General features: G+C 41.9%; 1 protein-coding gene across 3 annotated transcripts in view; it reads left to right on the top strand.

Annotated features, from left to right (window-relative positions):
* Window positions 1–20,930, top strand: part of NUP93 (nucleoporin 93) — a 117,613-nt gene that overhangs the window by 59,320 nt on the left and 37,363 nt on the right. For all 3 annotated transcript variants that reach the window (XM_003943464.4, XM_003943465.4, XM_003943467.4), the window contains 2 exons: window positions 8,861–8,923; window positions 16,395–16,523. In XM_003943464.4, coding sequence (XP_003943513.1) covers window positions 8,861–8,923; window positions 16,395–16,523 — 192 coding nt within the window. The remainder of the gene's footprint in view (window positions 1–8,860; window positions 8,924–16,394; window positions 16,524–20,930) is intronic.

Raw genomic sequence — 20,930 nt, 5'->3', positions numbered from 1 at the left:
GAAGTCAGGAGTTTGAAACCAGCCTAGCCAACATGACAAAACCCCATCTCTACTAAAAATACAAAAATTAGCTGGGCCTGGCGGCACACGCCTGTAATCCCAGCTATTCAGGAGGCTGAAAATTGCTTGAACCTGGGGAGGTGGAGGTTGCAGTCAGCTGAGATTGCACCACTGCACTCAACCTGGGCAACAAAAGCAAAACTCTTGTCTCAAACCACCCCTCCCCCAAAAAATAAAAAACCAAGCAGTGGGACTTTAAATATCTGTGTTGGCAAATGAAGCCTGGACTTGCTATTCAGTTTATATTCCTTGCAGAAGGAAATTCAGTCTCTCATAGACCTTGTAAGCTGATGTTTTATGTATTCTTACTTTATTGCAGTAATAGTGGTCTAATAAAATAACCAAACATGCTGTAAAACCTTACGGAAGTTCCCCCAAATCTTGAAACTGTTCAAATTAAAAAATTTCTGTTTGTTTTCTGGGCTTTATCAGTAATGAACATCTCTTTGTACTTGGAAAAATCCTTGAGGCGCACTCTGTGTAGGCACCACAAAAAGGAGCCAATGAAAAGCATGTCCACACCATCTGATAAGCCCAGAGGCTCTCCAAGTACTGGCAGGATTTCTGTTGTGCTCATCTGAAGACAGTATCTTACTTCATCTTTCCTCATTTTCTCCATAAGTAATTTTTTACCTTTGTAAAAATTTTATCCAAGAGAAGTTTTTAGAAGAGGTCATTTGTTCAGAAATTGGCAAGAAGGTTTGGGAGAGGTTCAGGGAGTAGGCGTTTTACTTAGAATGAGCTGAAGCAAAGTAATGGTACAACTTACACTCTTCATAGAATTTGGATACTTCTCCATTGCACTAACTAAAGTACTAGCTTTAGTACTAACTGAATACTTAATGGTGCTTATTGGAATTCTTGTATTCTCTTGGAGCAGATCCTTTATTTTTAACTGCTTTATTATATTTTCTTCTTTATTGCTTTCTATAGCTGTTGTTTGTGTCTTGGCAATGGTTTTCAGCACAATGACCATTCGTAATGCCACTGCTCATTTTGTGTTAATGTTGTTTTGATCTGGAATGCTGGCTACAGGTTTCCTGTTAATTTATATGTATTGTACATATTAAAATGAGAGATGATACACCGTTTTTGTAGTGCCCGCCCTCTAATTTTGTGTCATATCAGATACCTTCTGGTAAATGTCCAACCTGCTGTGGAAGCTTCACTTGTACATTTTGATATGGTGGATTGCTGGTTGGTCTGTTTAATGGAAAGGGACATGAGATAGCTTCTTGTGTTTTGAAGGCTATGAAACCATGACTATTGCCTTGTAGGCCCAAATTAGACTCTTATTTGTTTAACAGAAAATTTGTGTGTTCGTCATTCAGACCTTATATAACTATCCAACACTAATCACTTATCTGCTGTAGGTGGGAAGGACAGAACTGTGAAAGAACCTATGTAAGCACTTTTTTGCCATCTTACTTTCCTGGCTAAGGTAGATACTGAATTTTTTTTTTTTTTTCCACAGAGACACTTTTCTTGTAGTTTTCACTTTGGAGAACAAATAAGCCAAGAGAATTTGGCCATTTGACAAAAACAAACATCATTTGCCTGCTCCCTTTTTCTGCAGTAGGAATTAACTACCATATATATTCTGAAACCCAGAGTCTGCATGATGAGTACAAATAAGGCAGTTTCATGCCTTTCTTGACCTGAGCCATTTAAGAGTGACTTTGGCTGCCAGGTCCTTGAGAAGTGACTGCATGTTCCTTAGGAGACTCAACCTAACCTTGTTGTTATGTTCTGGGTTGTTCTTGGCCAGTATACATTACAAGGCAGCCAAGCACTTTCTCTGTCAAAGATGGAACACATGACTGGAGATGCTGCTTGGGCAGATGTATGGTGTTTATTGTTCCACAACAATAATAGTAATACTATTTTAGAACGCTATGGTGTTGACCTCTTAAGGAGTGAGTTCACACTTTTAGATTGTGATTCATATACACATACAATTAAATATATAGAATTGAAACAAAAGTTTCACAAAACAGTACCCATAGCACATATCTCTGTGGCATTTATTTTATTTAAAAATGCTGATTGGGCCAGATGTGGTAGCAAGAACCTGTAATCCCAGCTACTCTGGAGGCTGAGGTGGGAGGATCACTTGAGCACAGGAGTTTGAGGCTGCAGTGAGCTGTGATTGTGCCACTTCACTCCAGCCTGGGCAACAGGGTGAGACCCCGTCTGTTAAAAAAAAAAAAAAAAAAAAAAAAAAGGCAAACAAAAAACCTGGTTGATTTCATGACCCAGTTATGGATTCTGACCCATATTTTGAAAACCACTATTCTAAAGGAATGCCAAAAACTTGACATTTGTTGTTTCATTTCTTTCCTATGTAATGTATGGGGGTGGGAAGGGGGAGGAATAAATATGCAAGCATAAAATATCAGTTTATCTTATCTTGATTTGCTTTGATGAGAGATAGCATGGAGAGTGGAAAGGGGAAAACCAGGGGTTACAAAATTTGGGTTTCAAGTCTGAACTTTGCTACTTATGAAGTGGAACTGGGTCATCTGGACCTGGAACCCCACAGTGCTTTTAAATTGGTAGAAGCTTAGCCGGGCGCGGTGTCTCAAGCCTGTAATCCTAGCACTTTGGGAGGCTGAGGCGGGTGGATCACGAGGTCGAGAGATCGAGACCATCCTGGTCAACATGGTGAAACCCCGTCTCTACTAAAAATACAAAAAAATTAGCTGGGCATGGTGGTGCGTGCCTGTAATCCCAGCTACTCAGGAGGCTGAGACAGGAGAATTGCCTGAACCCAGGAGGCGGAGGTTGCGGTGAGCCGAGACCGCGCCATTGCACTCCAGCCTGGGTAACAAGAGCGAAAACTCCGCCTCAAAAAAAAAAAAAAAAAAAAAAATTGGTAGAAGCTCAAGAAACAATTTTGTACAGCTCACTCAACTTTTAAAACTCTATTAAGGATCTACGTCAAAGTATGATCCAGTTAAGTAGTATTGAGAGACAGTAGCTTTGGGTTAAAAATGAGGGCTGGAACCAGATGTGTATAACACACTTAGGTCTGGCACAAAGTAATCATCATTTAAGTGTTAGCTATTATTAGTATGCCGTAAGTATTCTCTGAGCCTCAGCTTCATTGTTTATAAAAGGGAAACTGATGATGAAAACAAATTTAAGGAAATTTTGCTGTCCTCCTGGGTTCCATTGTTTTAGAGAGAAAAATAAATTTTTCTTTATTTTTACTGTTAAAGTACTGTTTTACTTTATTTTTACTGTTTACTTCCCTAAGTTATCACAGAAATAGTTGGTCTTGAGTTTAGAAACTATGTTTGAATTTTGCCTCTGCCGCCTCCTGGTGGGGAATTCTTGCTCAAGTTAGTTAAATGTGGAAATCTCAGCTTCTCACCTGTAAAATGGGGCAGGGGAGCGGGGTAGGAGAGAGTAGGGTGATCACATCTGTTCTTTCATGTTGTTAAAGGATTAGCAGTAATGTCTTTGACTTGCCTAGAGCAGTGTCTGGCCCTTAATTGCTTCCTGAATTGTGGCAATTATGTTTTATAGAAAGCTGGAAACCAAAACCCATTTAAGGAGCCAGTTAGGCAAGGGTTTGTTTCAGCACCCTGGCAGTGAGGAACAGTATACAGATGGGGAAGTTGGGAGGAGTTATTTTACTTCGCTGGCCTGGTTTTAGGGGGTGTTCTTTGTTAAGTAGACCCACAACAGAAGCATCAGATAGGAGACTGTGAGCAATTTATTAAGTACTTGTTGATGGGATGAAGGGATACCAGTGATGGGGAGCTCCTCAGGGTCATCGTTAGATGCTGGCATCTACCATTGAAAGGTGAACTGTTGGGCCTTTTGTGTGCCCAGGGGGTGTCTCAGTGGCAGGAAGCCAGTTAATCCTTCACGTTCCAGCTCCCTTCACCAGATAACTCATTTTCCCATAAGCTATACAGGTACATCTCCTGGGTGAGGCACGAGAGGCATCTTACAGAAGAAGGAGTTTGGAGGGAAAGGAAACACAGGAGTAGGAAAAGGAAGTCAAGAGATCTGTAGGGGACCTGGACTGAGGCTGGTATGGTGCTGCCCACCTTTTTATAAAGTTCTTTGATTCCAATGGGCTGTTACTTTTCCTTGAGGTGTGGGTCTTTTGAAAGAAACTACCACTAGGTGGCACACAGATCCCAACACTATTCTGCTGTATAAATTATTATTTAAAAAATTATTTTGAAAAGACAGACCACTAGCGTGTTTTTTTTAATCAAATGAAATATGATATATAACCTATTTAGCACTTCATTTTAGAAAGGAAAAAATGATGAAAAATTAAAATTCAAAATCTATCTTGTGGGCTCAGTCTGCTTAGAGAGAGTCCAATTTGTGAAGTATGTAATGGTTAATGGGCTTTGTTCATATGTGGGTGAGGTTTGACTCTCACACACACAGGCTTCATTTAATTTATTGAGAGTTGTAAAATGTAGCTTTATAGTAAATATTTTAAAGACCAGAGTAATTATCATTTTGCTTTTCAAAAAATGTGTCTGGTCATTGCTTTGCATTTGTGTGTGTGTGTTTGTGTGTGTGTGTGTGTGTGTGTGAGAGAGAGAGAGAGAGAGAGAGAGAGATGCGAACATAGGTGTCATCAAAAGAATGGGATGGGCTGGTCATTGACTGGGAAAAACAGAGGAAGCCCAGAGAAGGAATGTGACAGAACATCCAACTTAACCCAGGCCCCTCCCCTCTCCCCAACCAAAAAAAGAAATTTAGAACAGGCTTTATGAGGCAGTGGTAATCCCCTGTCCCCCGCTACCTCCAAACGTGGGTTTTTTAGACAGTCAGCAGCAAGCAGCATAGCAGCAGCCAGAAAAAGGTGCCACAGAGTACAGTCTGTGCTTGCTTATTGTTTGGGAGCATCAGTCAATGATAATAGTTTCATAGCTTTGTTTATAAACTGTGACACTAAATTCTTTAGCTTTAGCCACATTGGAGACCATTAATGAAAATGCATTCATACTAAAGGTTTGTTGACTTGACATAATCATTTGCTGTGAACGGTACAAACAAGGCCCATTAAAATCTGCCATTGTTTTGTGTCTGGTTCCCCTGTGATGGCCAAAAGCAGGCAGGTGGTAACAACCCCCCCCCCCCCCGCCCACTTTGAAGGGACTATGTGGGTTCCTAGCTTTATGTGCTCTGGTTTTTTGATGTCATTACATTATTAGGCAAATGACCGATGCCATTCTCCATCCCACCTCCCATCCCAGTTATCAGTGTACATATTTGGAGAGTCTTCATGTTGTGTCCTGAGAGACTGTGCTGGAGGAGTCCTTTTTTTTTTAAAATTTTAATTTTTTGGGATGGATTCTCACTCTGTGCCCCAGGCTAGAGTGCAGTGGCACAATCTCAGCTCAGTGAAGCCTCTGCCTCCCAGATTCCAGTGATTCTTCTGCCTCAGTCTTCTGAGTAGTTGGGATTACAGGTGCCTGCTGCCACACCTGGCTAATTTTTGTATTTTTAGTAGAAACGGGTTTTATCATGTTGGCTAGGCTGGTCTCGAACTCCTAACCTCAAGTGATCCGCCTTCCTTGGCCTCCCAATGTGCTGGGATTACAGGCATCAGCCACTGTATCTGGCCATGGAGTATTTATGAAGGAACTATTTCCTGGGCTGCTAGTCATTGTCCCTTGTCCATCCCACTGCATTGCCCAGGTTGGGGTGTGATAGCAGATTTTGGGCAGTCATGGGCCAATACATAAGGAATCTGGGACATCTATAATAGTAATGTTTTATTTAAATGTGTATCGCCAATAGTATCCTGCCTCCCAGCACCCCCTTCCCCTAACCTTTTTAAAAAGACTGAACAGAATACAGTAGTGTGCCATATAATGATGTTTTGGTCAAGGACAGACCCAAATACACAGTGGTGGTCCCATAAGATTACAATACCATATTTTTATTGTATCTTTTTCTATGTTTAGATACAAAGTTACTTACCATTGTGTTACAGTCGCCTGTAGTACTTAGTACAGGTTGGTAGCCTGGAAGCAACAAGTTAGACCATATGTAACTTGGTGTGGTACCGCTATACCGTCTAGGTTTTTGTAAGTATATTCTATGAGGTTCACACAACAATGAAATCACTTAGTACAAGCCTTTCTCAGAACGTGTCCCTGTTACTTAGTGACACATGACTGTATACTAAAACATTACAATCGTTAAATTATAAAATGATCAAAAACTAATTAACCATGACAGTAAGTTTCCAATGCAAGAAAACAAATGTGTTTTAGTTTAGCTTGTTATTTTAAAAGGTTTTGTCAAATTTTACTTTGTATTACATTTTCCCAAAGTTTCTTTAAAAAGCAAAAACACGTGGCCGGGTGCGGTGGCTTACGCCTGTAATCCCAGCACTTTGGAAGGCTGAGGCGGGTGGATCACAAGGTCAAGAGATCGAGACCATCCTGGTCAACATGGTGAAACCCCGTCTCTACTAAAAAGACAAAAAATTAGCTGGGCATGGTGGCGTGTGCCTGTAGTCCCAGCTACTCAGGAGGCTGAGGCAGGAGAATTGCCTGAACCCAGGAGGCGGAGGTTGCGGTGAGCCGAGATCGCGCCATTGCACTCCAGCCTGGGTAACAAGAGCGAAACTCCGTCTCAAAAAAAAAAAAAAAAGCAAAAACACGGCTGGGGCAGTGGCTCACGCATGTAATCCCCACACTTTGGGAAGCCAAGGCAGGCGAATCACAAGGTTAATAGATCAGGACCATCCTGGCCAACATGGTGAAACCTCATCTACTAAAAAACAAAAATTAGCTGAACATGATGGTACATGCATGTAGTCCCAGCTACTTGGAAGGCTGAGGCAGGAGAATTGCTTGAACCCGGGAGGCGGAGGCTACAGTGAGCCAAGACTGCGGCACTGCACTCCAGCCTGGTGACAGAGCGAGACTCCATCTCAAAAAAAAAAAAAAAAAAAAAAGCAAAAACACAGGGCTGGGTGCGGTGGCTCATACCTGTAATCCCAGCACTTTGGCAGGCCAACGTCATGGCCAACATGATGAAACCCCTATCTCTACTAAAAATACAAAAACTAGCTGGGTGTGATGGCACATGCTTGTAATCCCAGCTATTTGGGAGGCTGAGGCAGGAGGATGGCTTGAACCCAGGAGGCAGAGATGGCAGTGAGCCGAGATTGTGCTACTGCACTCCAGCCTGGGCGACAGAGTGAGACTTTGTCTCAAAAAAAAAAAAAAAAATTATTTTAGGCTGGGTGCAGTGGCTTACGCCTGTAGTCCCAGCACTTTGGGAAGCCAAGGTGGGCAGATCACCTGAGGTCGGGAGTTCAAGACCAGCCTGACAAACATAGAGAAACCCCATCTCTATTGAAAAATACAAAATTAGCTGGACATAGTGGTGCAGGCCTGTAATCCCAACCACTGGGGAGGGTAAGGCAGGAGAATCGCTTGAACCCAGGAGGCAGAGGTTGCAGAAAGCCAAGATTGCCCCATTGCACTCCAGCCTGGGCAGCAAGAGTGAAACTCCATCTCCAAAAAAAAAAAAAAAAAAAAAAAAGGTCATCTTAGACATGTATAAATGCATCAGTAGTGTGCTTGACATGCTTGTACCTTGCATTGGCGTATAGGTGGATCAGATGTGTAAGGTAACTTGAGTTCTTCATATTACAACTAAGACTTTGATTTCTACATGTCAGTTGATGGGTCATCTTCCTTGTTCCTACTCAGCATCCCCCCCTGCCGCCACCACCCCAAGCTATGGAAAAGAAACTGCCCCTTTGTATGGGAGCAAGGTGTTGACATGGAAGTGCACTCTGTGTATCTGTCTGTCTGTCTGCAACTGTGGCTGTCAGAACAGTGTCTTAGCCCTTTTCCTATCAGATCTCAGCTGAAGCAAATAAGTACAATGAACAGCAGAAAGGAGGTCATCCTGGGTATCTCTTTCATTAATGGAAGTCACCAACAGATCTAAGTCTAATCGATTCCAATAATAGACCTACATGTATTAAGCCTTGGGTCAATGACTTGATTACATTATCTTTTTTTTTTTTTTTTAAACAGACGAGTAAGCTGAGGTTTAGGAGTTTGGGCTACCTGGCTAAAGTACTGCTACTAGTAAATGGAGGCACTAGGATTTGAAACTGCCAAATTTCAAAGCCTATCCTTTTGCCATTGTGTTACTGTGTAGTTGCATTTTGCAGGCATTTAACCTGTTTATACTAAATTAGACTTGTAGGCTGCCTTTTCACCCCACCTATACTAAACGACCAGCGGACATCATCAGACCTGAAACAGGGAGTGCGCATGGCAAAACCCTGGAAGAAATGTGTAAAGACAGGATTTTTAGGATCTCCCGGACATTGACAAACAAAAAGCACACAGACAAGTAGGCAGTGATGACATCCTCAATGTTAGGAAGATATTAATTGAAACCAACAGAGAAATGTAGACTAAAGAACAGTTAGAGGAATTGTGCCTGGCTCCATCACCAAGGCAGTATCTACAATATGAGCCATTTAGGAATTTTGAAGGACAGTCTTGACTGTCTACTTCTACATGCTTATGGAATATAGAACCCCACACTGTCGTTTCATGGAGACTTTACTTTCTAACAATCATCATGTACTCCCAGAATGGAAGAAACTAAGAAACCTCTGTAAAAACCATCAATTTTGGTGTTTTCAGGTTGGGAGAGTTTTGTGAGGTGGAGGTGGGTAACATAGCAGATACCATTGTGGTTATTTTTTGTCCTGTAGTATACTTTTGATTTTTGGAAAGTTGATTTTAAGTTGTGTTAATTTTTCCCCCATTTGTAGGGCTTCCTAAAGAATGAGAAGGACAATGCCCTGCTGTCTGCCATTGAAGAGTCCCGGAAGAGGGTAAGAAAATTAACCAAAATACAGACGTACACTGATGAGGACAGGAGGGCTGGGCTTTGGTGGTTCACACTGTAATCCTAGCACTTTGGGAGGCTGATGCAGGAGGATCACTTGAGCCCAGGAATTCAAGATCAGCCTAGGCAACATAGCGAGACACCATCTCTACAAAAAATTAGCTAATCATGGTGGCACACGCCTCTGGTCCCAGATACTCGGGTGGCTGTGGGAGAATCCCTTGAGCCTGGGAGGTGGAGGCTGCAGTGAGCTGGAGTCACATCACTGCATTCCTTTCTGGGGAACACAATTTGAGGAGTGAGATCCTGTCTCAAAAACAAAAACAAACAAACAAAAAAAGCAGATGAGGGCCGCAGTGTATACTAGGAGAGTTAGGGAAGCATAGGATTTAGAAGATGGAATCTGGGTCCCATGCTGAGTTCTCTCCTACAGAGAGAGAGTTCTACAGAAACTATTTTTTGAGAATACCATGTGTATAACTCCAAATGTGTTTAGTGACTGAAATGCATCTGAGACACATGTGGACTGGAGAATTAATTATTACATTAATCTTAAAATGGAAAGACCAAAAAACTCTTGGTTTCATTGTTATTGTTTAAATGGTATTTTGGTTTCTCCTGAATGAGCAGTTCAGAAAAGCAGCTGTGATCACTGACAGTTTTCCTCAGCTTCTTTTCCTTTTATTACACAATATGACTGGACCACCTTTTATATTAACAATTTATCCAAACTCCTTAAAAAACAACAAAAAACACGTAAAACTCACTCCATGCTTGAAAAGATGGTAAATAAGTCCTCCAGAGAGCAGCCATTATATGTGCAACAATGTTCTGCAACAAACATTCCTGCAAGATACTCCAAGATTGTTTACTAACATGTGAGTTATCTCTATTTATTTCTGAAAAGGATCCAAAGATCAAAACCTTTCCATAATATCCCATTTTAGGGAAAGAGATTTTGGGGCCACTGGGGCGTTTTGGTGAGAGAGAAAAAAGGTTAGTTGTCCTTGATTCTAGAAGTCCAGCTTTCCCCAGGAAAGAGGCTTGCAGGGTACATTCCATTAACTAGCAATGGTCCTCTCTGCAAAGGGAGTAGGGTTGAAGTGAGACCTCCGTTTTGCTGTTTACTTATTTAATTCTTTTATCAAGCGAAAATTTATTTGTGTAGTTCCAAAATAATAAAGTGAAAAAATGCTGCTTCTCAGTGTGCTTTATTAAAATATTCTGTGAAGGTGAACATGTCTCAGTAGTACTGAGGTGAAATAGGGCAGCAGGGAGACTTGCCAGCTCTAATTTATAAGGAAATGTTCCAGAGTCATTATTTAAATAACTGATATGTTTAATTATCAAAATAAAATTCCTGGCCATGCGCAGTGACTCACACCTGTAATCCCAGCAATTTGGGAGGCCGAGGCAGGTGGATCACTTGAGGTCAGGAGTTCGAGACCAGCCTGGCCAACATAGCAAAACCCTGTCTTTAAAAATACAAAAATTAGCCGGCTATGGTGGTGCATGCCTGTAGTCCCAGCTCCTCAGGAGGCTGAGGCAGGATAATCGCTTGGACCTGGAAGGTGGAGGTTGCGGTGAGTTGAGATTATGCCACTGCACTTCAACCTAGGTGACAGAGTAAGACTCTGTCTCCAAAACATAAATAAATTTCCCGAAATTTCATTAATTATATTGTTGGCCATAGTACTTAGTCATAGATACAGAGAAATTCACTTGATTCAGATCTGGAAATATTTTTAAAAGGACTTTTTTTGGTTCACTTGTTAAGTGAGTTGCTCACCAACATTGATTATCCTGCTGTAAAGGACCAGTGAAATTAAATTAGGATTGTTGAATGCTACCAAGCTTTATTAATCCATTTACCCCGCAGAATGTGGTTCTGGAATTGGCAGTCTCTGAACATTGTGCCATACTGAGACTAAATGTGTAGCCAGCCAAAACATTTAGGTGACATACCACAGTGCAAAATGTGTGCATATGTGTTTGTGAGGGAGGCATTCCTGTGTTGGGAGCCAGCCTAGGGGGAGACTTTTGACCTGTCTGGACACCAGGAAACTGCCACTGAGCAAGAATCATTTTCACACAAAAAGTGAGCAACTTTCTGGTATATTGGTGACAATTTCATGTTTGAATAACTTGCCAGTGTCCTGCTGAAATGCCAAGAAAACAAGCTATAAAACCACAACTGTGTCCTGTCTTTCCCCATTTGGTACATCCCAGCAAAAACAGACCAACATTATCAGAACATATGCAGTGTTTCTAAAAGCCAGCAACAGTGCAGTAGTAAACGAGTGTGAAGTCAAAGCATATTGCCCTCTTCCCTTCATGAAAATGGAGTTCAAATGCTCCCCACCTGTTCTTAATTCAGCTGCCCAATTCTCTCTATGCCTTTTTTCTTAACTGTGTTCAAAGAGAAATATTTTCCACACCATAACAATAACTTGAAAGATTCAGATTTAATTTATAATAGGTTCTCCACTGTTTTGTTACTTCCTGTGATTTGTTTTGCCTTCTTTTTAATTTTTATATCTCTCCACATCCTTCCAGTTTATCCTTTTTCTTTTCCCCTGGGTTTCTTTTTTTTTTTTTTTGTCCTTGCCTCCTCACCTTAGACCAGGCATCCCCAAACTTTTTACACAGGGGGCCAGTTCACTGTCCCTCAGACCGTTGGAGGGCCGCCACATACTGTGCTCCTCTCACTGACCACGAATGAAAGAGGTGCCCCTTCCTGAAGTGCGGCAGGGGCCCGGATAAATGGCCTCAGGGGGCCGCATGCAGCCCGTGGGCCATAGTTTGGGGACGCCTGTCTTAGACTCTCACTGCCCTCCTCTTAGTTGTTAGGTGAACAGTTCTGTTGATTCTCTCTCATTAGTTCCTCTAGTTAGCCTTCTTCCTTGCACTTAATTCAGTGGTTCAGATGTGGACCTCAACAGAATAGGTTTGAATGGGACAGATGGGTGGCTGATCATCCCTGATTAGCCCACAGATTGAAAGTTCCATTACTGCTAATGTAATTAAGATAAGCTGGGGGTGATGCAAGCAAGGGAAGAGAATTTTTTTATTGGGCCATTTATTTATTTATTTTTGAGACAGGGTCTTGCTCTGTCACTCGAGCTGGAGTTCAGTGGTGCAATCTTGGCTCACTGCAACCTTCATCTCCAGGGTTCAAGTGATTCTCCTGCCTCAGTCTCCCTAGTAGCTGGGATTACAGGCACCCACCACTATGCCCAGCTAATGTTTGTATTTTTAGTAGAGACAGGGTTTCACCATGTTGGCCAGGCTGGTCTCGAACTCCTGATCTCAAGCTATTTGCCGTCCTGGGCCATTTATTTTTATTGAAGCTCCTTATCACACTAATGGCAAACAGAACCACAGCACTGTTCTTTCAGGTTGTGAGACTGTTTCTAAGTGAGTAAGACTGGCATTACTTTCAGATATATTTGAGGATTTGCACCCGGAAAGCTGATAGTTTTCAAAGTACTAAGCAGGAGTTCTTGGCACACAGGCAGGCAACCTAATTAACAGAGTGGTTATTTCCCACTCTCATCATTCTGACCCTTACCTGATGCTGGAAGTCTGCCTCCACTGTTCTCTTCAGCAGTTTCTGTGGGTGATGTATTGTCTGTTTTCTTTCATTGCCTTTACTACTCTGCGACTCTTGAGACAGAGGTCTTGTCTTTAAGAAAAAAGAGTTGCGGCCGGGCGCGGTGGCTCAAGCCTGTAATCCCAGCACTTTGGGAGGCTGAGGCGGGTGGATCACGAGGTCAAGAGATCGAGACCATCCTAGTCAACGTGGTGAAACCCCGTCTCTACTAACAATACAAAAATTAGCTGGGCATGGTGGCGCATGCCTGTAATCCCAGCTACTCGGGAGGCTGAGGCAGGAGAATTGCCTGAACCCAGGAGGCGGAGGTTGTGGTGAGCTGAGATCGCGCCATTGCACTCCAGCCTGGGTAATGAGTGAAACTCCGTCTCAAAAAAAAAAAAAAAAAAAAAAAGTAAAAAGAGTTGCTACACTTTGTGATGTGCTCCCTTCGTATTGTAGCTCGATAGGCTGTCTAATGTATCAACCGTCCCCAGCCTCCTATTTCTACCCTACCTGATCCTCATGCCACCTGGCCCTCCATTTTACCCTGCTGTGAGAAGCTAGAGGCTGAGGAAGCAGTTGGTTTGACCACTACATAGGAAAGTTTTAGACAAAATTGTGGCTTCCACTTGTGCATTCTTTCTGGACAACTTCTAAGAAAATTATCTCTTAGAAGTCCCTTCCACCCCACCTTTATGTTCCATCATACTTCTATGGATTTAAAATGCATAACTTTGATGCTTAAGTTTACTGATGTGAGCAAGAAACAAAAGTTTTTCTCTGGGTATTTTTAATGCAGGCTAACTGACTGGAATGGTCCATTCTGCCTGACTCTGAATGAAAAGAAAAAAAACCAGTTGGAAGACTGTTTTTAAAATTTATGATGGTCATTTCTCCTGTGTCTGCAGAATATTTATTAGAAAAGAGTCCATCAGTACACCAGCCTTCTTCCTAATCACGTCTGTGTGTGTATGTCTGATGTTCTTTCTTCACATTTTAATAAATATTGGTCTAAAACCAAATATCCCATTTGTAGGAAGAGTATATGTATGTCATATTTCTAACAGTTCCCCAAAGCTCATGCATATCAGTATTATCAGTATAAGTTATCTGTGTTGCCAGTAATAAAGCAGGCATTGCTAATACTCATTCCCTTTGTGTTGCCTAATTAGATGCCAATCTGATTGTAAATGAAATGACTTTTTTAAAAGACTTAAGCTGATGGGAAACCTGATCTGGTAATTAAAGAATAATAGGCTAAGAATGGTCATAATTCAGTATTTCTCTTTGTTGTTTTAATCCAGATTTTTTTTTTTTTTTGTCATCTTCCTTCTTCTCTTTCCCACCCCCTCACCTCAGACTCCTTTCTCTTTATCTTTTCCTTTTGAATGCAAAATTTTGACAGCTACCTGCAGCTTCCAGTAGACAGAGGCTTTTCAGTAACTTTGAATAGACTAGTAGGCAGTTTAATCCCAGAAGATTGTTTTTCTGTTACTGGATTCCTTCCTCCTATGAAAATATTAGTGTTTCTTTAAAAAATAAAATAAAATCACTGGGGCTGAGTGCAGTGGCTCATGCCTGTAATCCCAGCACTTTGGGAGGCCAAGGTAGTCGGATCACTTGAGGTCAGGAGTTCAAGACCAGCCTGGCCAACATGGTGAAACCCTGTCTCTACTAAAAGTATTAATACAAAAGTTAGCCAGGTGTGGCGGCACACGCTTGTAATCCCACCTACTTGTGAGGCTGAGGTGGGAAGATGGCATAAACCCAGAAGGTGGAGTTTGCAGTGAGCTGAGATCGTGCCACTGCACTCCAGCCTGGGCAACAGAAAAATATAGGAATAATAATAAAACACTGGGAGAAGCTTTTGCTTTTTCTTATCTTAGATGTTTATTATATCTTAAGATACTCTTGATTTCATAATCTATTTTATATGCTACAAAGAAAAAACTGCTATGACATATGATCTAATTGCAGAGCTTTTATAAAGACATTTATATTAATAAGCACATGGAAAGATGCTCAACATCACTAGTCATTAGGGAAACTAAAACCACGATGAGATACCACTTTATACCCATTAGGATGGTTACAAGCAAAAAACATAGGCCATTTTCAAGTGTATAGTTCAGTGGTATTAAGTACATTCACATTGTTGTGCAACCATCACCACCATCTCTTAGCAGCTTCTGGCAACTACCACTCCACTTTCTGTTTCTCTGAATTTGACTATTCTAGGTACCCCACATAAATGGAATCATACAGTATTTGTCTTTTTGTGAGTGAAATAAGTCAGAGACAATCAGCGTAATGTCGTTAAGTTCTAGCAAGTGTCAGAATCTCCTTTCTTTTTAAAGTTGAAAAAGAGTCCATTATATGTATATACCGCATTTTGTTTATCCATTCAGTCACTGATGGAAACCTGGGTTACTTCCACTTCTTGGCTTTTGTGAATAATGCTATAAATGTGGGTGTACAAATATCCGTGTTTTCAGTTCTTCTGGGTATATACTCAGAAGTGGAATTGTATGGTAATTTTACTTTTAATTTTCTGAGGAACCTCCATACTATTTCCACAGAGGCTATACCATTTCACATTCCTACCTGCGGTGCACAAGGATTTCATTTTCTGTATATCCTCACCAACACTTAATACATTGTTTTCTGGCCACACACGGTGGCTCACGCCTGTAATCCCAGCACTTTGGGAGACTGAGGCAGGCAGATCACTTGAAGTCAGGAGTTCAAGACCAGCCTGGCCAACATGGTGAAACCCCATCTCTACTAAAAATCCAAAAATTAGCCAGGTGTGGTGGTGGGCACCTGTAATCCCAGCTACTTGGGAGGTTGAGGCAGGAGAATCACTTGAACCTGGGAGGTGGAAGTTGCAGTGAGCCAAGACCGCACCATTGCACTCCAGCCTGGGCAACAAGAGCAAAACGCCATCTCAAAAAAAAAAAAAAAAAAAAAAAAAAAAAAAAGAAAAGGTTTATATGTATTTTACCAAGGTTTTATTAAAATGTCTTAAAATCAGTGAAATAGGATATGTTGCAAACAGTTGTTGGTAAGTTTTGTTTTTTGTTTGTTTGGTTGGTTTTATTTCTTATTTATTTTTATTTTTTGGAGACAATGTCTTGCTCTGTTGCCCAGGCTGGAGTGCAGTGTTGCAATCACAGCTCACTGTGGCCTCGACTTCCTGGGCTCAAGTGACCCTCGCACCCCAGCCTCCCAAGTAGCTGGGACTCAGGTGTACAGCACCATGCCCAGCTAATTTTTTGTAGAGATGGGGTTTTACCATGTTGCCTAGGCTGGTCTTGAACACATAGCTCAAGCAATCAGCCTGCCTTGGCTTCCCAAAATGCTGGGATTACAGTTGTGAACCACCACACCCAGCCAGTAAATTCTTCAAAGATAATTTTTAAAGTAGGTTGCTTTTTTTCTACCTATGGAGATATGATATGTGTGGAGAGCTTTATGTTTCTGCTGGGCTCTAAAAGAAACCATGTTTGCCAGGCGTGGTGGCTCATGCCTCTAATCCAAGCACTTTGGGAGGCCAAGGTGGGTGGATCATAAGGTCAGGAGTTTGAGACAAGCCTGGCCAATGTGGTGAAACCCCGTCTGTACTACAAATACAAAAATGAGCCGAATGTGGTGGCAGGTGCCTGTAGTCAGCCACTCGAGAGGCTGAGGCAGAAAAATCACTTGAACCTGGGAGACGGAGGTTGCGGTGAGTCGACATCACACCACTGCACTCCAGCTTGGGTGACAGGGTGGGACTCCATCTAAAAATAAAACAAAAAAGAAACCATATTTTTTGTTGTTGTTTTCCTGAGCGTCACTGTTCTCTGTTCCTTTCTGACAGACCTTCGGCATGGCTGAGGAGTACCATCGAGAGTCAATGCTGGTTGAATGGGAGCAAGTGAAACAGAGAATTCTGCACACACTGCTGGCGTCAGGAGAAGACGCCCTTGACTTTACTCAAGAAAGCGAGGTAGCTTGAATCCAAAAGATAAACTATTCTTAATAAAAACGTGAAGTCAAAGAATGCTTGTCTACCTGACTAGTGTTTTTGGCACAGTTGGTCACTGTCCTCCCCATGAAACACTTTCTTTACTTAGCTTCCAGGATGCCATATTTGCCTGGACTTTCTCCGGCATGTCTGCCTGCTTCTGCTCAGTCTCTTTTGCTGAGCTTTCCTCAAATTCCCTGACCTCTGTAGGTTTGAGCATCCCAGGGCTCAGTCCTTGACCTCTTTAGTTTCTCTCTCAATCATTTTCCTGTGATTTCATCTGCGCTTGGGGCTTTAAATACCTACCATTTATATGTCAAAGAGTTTCAGATTGATGCCTACAGCCTTGAACCTTAGACTCGTTTATCTAGTTGCCTTCTTGGCTCTGCTTGTATGTCTTATTGCCATCTCAGGCTAAATAAGTCCAGAATTGAGTCATGATAACAACTCCCTCCCTACCCTGCTTTTCTTCTCACAGAGTTCCCTGTCTTTATAAATGGCAATTACAGTTTTTCACTTGCGCAGATCAGAAAGCTCAGATTCACTTCTGTCTTCTTTCCATCTTTCCTATCTCACACCTAGTCTCTTTTACATATTGACAAATCCAGTTAACCCTACCTTAAAATATACCCAGAATCCAGCTTCTCACTACCTCCACTTTCAACACTCTGGTGCAAATCACTATCATCTCTTGCTTGGATTATTGAACTGGCCTCCTAACTGGTTGTTTTTATTGCCGTGTAACATATAACTCCAAACCTTGTTTGTTGAAAACAAGTATATAGCTTATGACTTGATATTTCTGGCTCAGGGTCTCTAGGCGCAATCAGGGTATTGGCAGAGGATGCACTTATCTCAAGGCTAGATGCAAGGAGCATCTACTCACAAGGTCATTCATATGGTTGTTGGCAAACTTTTAAGTCCTCTCTGGCTCTTGGCTGCAGACATCAGTTTCTTTTCAAACGGGTCTCTATATTGTGCTACTCACAGCATGATAGCTTGCTTCCCTAGAGCAAGAGGGAAGGGGTCCAAGGGAGAGCTAAAGAGCCCCTAAGACAGAAACCACCATCCTTCCATGCCTTAAAAGTACTATCCCATCACCTCTCTTGGTTAGAAGTAGGTCACTAAATCCAGTCTATACTCCTACAAGGGCTAGACTACCAGGAGGTGGGAGTTATTGGGGCCATCCTAGAGGCTGCTGACCACTCTTGTTCTTACTGCTTTTGCTGTTGTACCCTGCTACAGTTTCTTCTTAACACAGCAGCCAGAACACTACATTAAAGGACAGGTTAGATTGTATTACTTCTCTGCTCAGCACCCTTCAGTGCCACTCATCTCACATGGAATGAAAACCAGAGTCTTCACTTTGACCTGTGGGTCCCTACGTGACCTGGTCTTGTTGCCTCTCTAAGCTCATCTTATGCTGCCTTCCCCATTGCTCTTGCTGCACCAGCCAAACAGGCTTCTTACAGGTTCCTTGAGCAAACCTGGCAGGCCTGCTTCTGCCTCCGGTCCTCTGTGATTCCTGTTGCCTCTGCCAGGAATGCTCTTCCCCCAAAGGACTGCATGGCAGTCTCTCTCACTTCCTTCATATATTTACCCAGTGCCATCTCAGTGAGACCCTCCAAGGCCCTGAAATCCAAACCAACCCCTTCTTATTCAACACTTCCCAAATCCCCTTTTCTTGTGGTACTTTTTCTTTGTGGCACACCTTCCTACGTGTCATAGTATGTTTTGTGTCTTTATATTCTATATTGTCTGTTTCTCCCAGTAGAATGTAAGCTTTTTGAAGATAAGGATCTTTGTTTTGTTTATTCCTTGATCTCCAGTGCCTGGAAGAGTCTCTGGAACATTGTAGATGCTCAGGAAATATTTCTTGAGTGAATCATTTGGCCATAGCTAACTTCATGCTAACTGAAGTATTAGGGATATGTTGAAACAGTGTGATTTTAGAATGGGTATGTTAAGTAGCCCTTTTCTTAATTGCCAGTGTTAATTGACTGGCAGTAGTGCTAAGTTGAGATTTTTTTTTCCCTCTTTTTAGAAGTTAATTTAAAAATATAGGCAGTGTGGTTGGATGATTCAAATATTAAAGGACCCTGTCCCCAATTACCCTATTCTCTTCCTCTTTGTCTTCCCCATAGGTAATCACTATTCGTACTTTCTCGTGTAAATCTGCAAAGTGTCTTTATACAAGTATACGAGACTGTATATTATCCCTATTCCTTATTACACAAACGTTAGCTTACTGCATTTCCTGTTCTACATTTTTTTCTTTTTTCCCTTAATGTATCCCAGAGATCTTTCCTGAGAGGGATTTTGAGGCTACATCCAGGAGCAGCAAAAAAAGAGTGTCTCCCTTGATCTGTGATTTTTGCCCTTGTGCCAGAGGGAGCCATGGCTTGCCACATATTTACCACCTAGTGTTTCGAGAGAGGACAGCCGCCCTGGGCTTTTTTTCTGGCTCTTCCACACATTTGAGAGAAGACAGTCCTGGGCTTTTTTCTAGCTTTTCCAAATCAGCAGTGACTAGTTCTGAGGCTTTGTCCAAGTTATTTAATTAACCCTGCAGACTTTCAGGGTCTTTACTAATTGAAATAAGAGTATTGGGGAAGATTAGTGATAATGTAAAGCACCTGACCTATAATAGCCATTCCCTATTGTCTTTTGAAAAGTAGTTCCATGTAATTTAAGATAAAGATTTAAAATTATGTTACAAAAATCACAGTGCTAGATGATTTTTTTTTTTTTTTGAGACGGAGTTTTGCTCTTGTTACCCAGGCTGGAGTGCAATGACGCGATCTCGGCTCACCACAACCTCCGCCTCCTGGGTTCAGGCAATTCTCTTGCCTCAGCCTCCTGAGTAGCTGGGATTACAGGCACGCGCCACCATGCCCAGCTACTTTTGTGTATTTTTAGTAGAGACGTGGTTTCACCATGTTGACCAGGATGGTCTCGATCTCTTGACCTCGTGATCCACCCACCTCGGCCTCCCAAAGTGCTGGGATTACAGGCTTGAGCCACCGGGCCCAGCCCGAAGATTTTAGATAATATTGTCAGTGCTTCCTGATAAATCTCTTTCCCTAGAAGTTGTTTCATGAATAGCTAACATTCTCTTTGCACACTGAGATAAGAAAACTGAGGCTTAGTGAGACACATAATATGCTGGTGAGGTTCGGCACCGTGGCTGACGCCTGTAATCCCAGCACTCCCAGCACTTTAGAAGGTCAAGGTGGGCGGGTCACTAAGGTAGGAGTTGGAGACCAGCCTGGCCAACCTGGTGAAACCCCGCCTCTACTAAAAATACAAAAAATTAGCTGGGCGTGGTGGCGCATGCCTGTAATTCCAGCTACCCAGGAGGCTGAGGCAGGAGAATTGCTTGGACCCGGAAGGAGGAAGTTGCAGTGAGCCGAGACCACGCCATTGCACTCCAGCCTGGGCGACAGAGCAAGATTCCATTTAAAAAATATATATATATGCTGGTGAGACTCAGGATGGTTGGTTTCTGGACTCCTACTCTATTGAAGTCTTGGTCAAGGATAGGTAGGTTGGCAAAGGGTAACTGCACATCCTGCCTCTATTCCTAGTTTGTTTCTGATTTAAACACCGGGGGTTTTTGGTTTCGTTTTGTTTGTTTGTTAAACTAGCCCCCAGATAAATCAATGCCAAAGTTATTGTTTGGGAAATTGCTCATTAAGGACCCTGTCCCATATTTCTTAAAAATTTCAGTCTGAAATTGGAGTCTTTGGGAACGATGAACAAATACGTAATATCCTTGGTCAGCCTAATATTTCTTTCTCAATTCTTTTTGAATCTGGGCAAATAACTAGAATAGCTCATGGTTTTATAAACTTCGTTTTTAAAAATTGTGTTAATAGGTTGTATTCTGTATTGGGATTTGGAAGTAATTATAAATTGATAATGAGATGTTCTTTCTTGATTGCTCTTCTCTTAAAAATAAAGAGTCTGTTTAGTAGACTCTTCTTACTTGACCTCGAGTTCCCTTGGAAGGGAGTTATCTATGCTTTTGCTATTCTCTGTTGTGACACCTGGCAGAGTGGATAGTTTGTAAATGTTGGCAAGTGATGCAAACGGGTCTTTCTTCAGATCATCCAAGGAATTGCCCTCTTCTGGAATTTTATAGATTTTGTTATTTGTTCTTTGAACTTTTTTCCTGATATATAACATACATACGGAAATGTGCACAAATCGTAATTATACAACTCAGGCTGAGTGCAATGGCTACTGCCTGTGATTCCAGCATTTTGGGAGGCCAAGGCTAGAGGATCACTTGAGTCCAGGAGTTTGAGACCAGTTTGGGCAACAAAATGGGAACCCATTTCTACCAAAGAATTTTTTTTTTTTTTTTTTTTTTGAGACAGGAGTTTC

Source organism: Saimiri boliviensis, chromosome 1, assembly GCF_048565385.1.
Source record: "Saimiri boliviensis isolate mSaiBol1 chromosome 1, mSaiBol1.pri, whole genome shotgun sequence".
Classification (NCBI taxonomy): domain Eukaryota; kingdom Metazoa; phylum Chordata; class Mammalia; order Primates; family Cebidae; genus Saimiri; species Saimiri boliviensis.
This window is presented reverse-complemented; position numbering and strand designations above follow the sequence as displayed.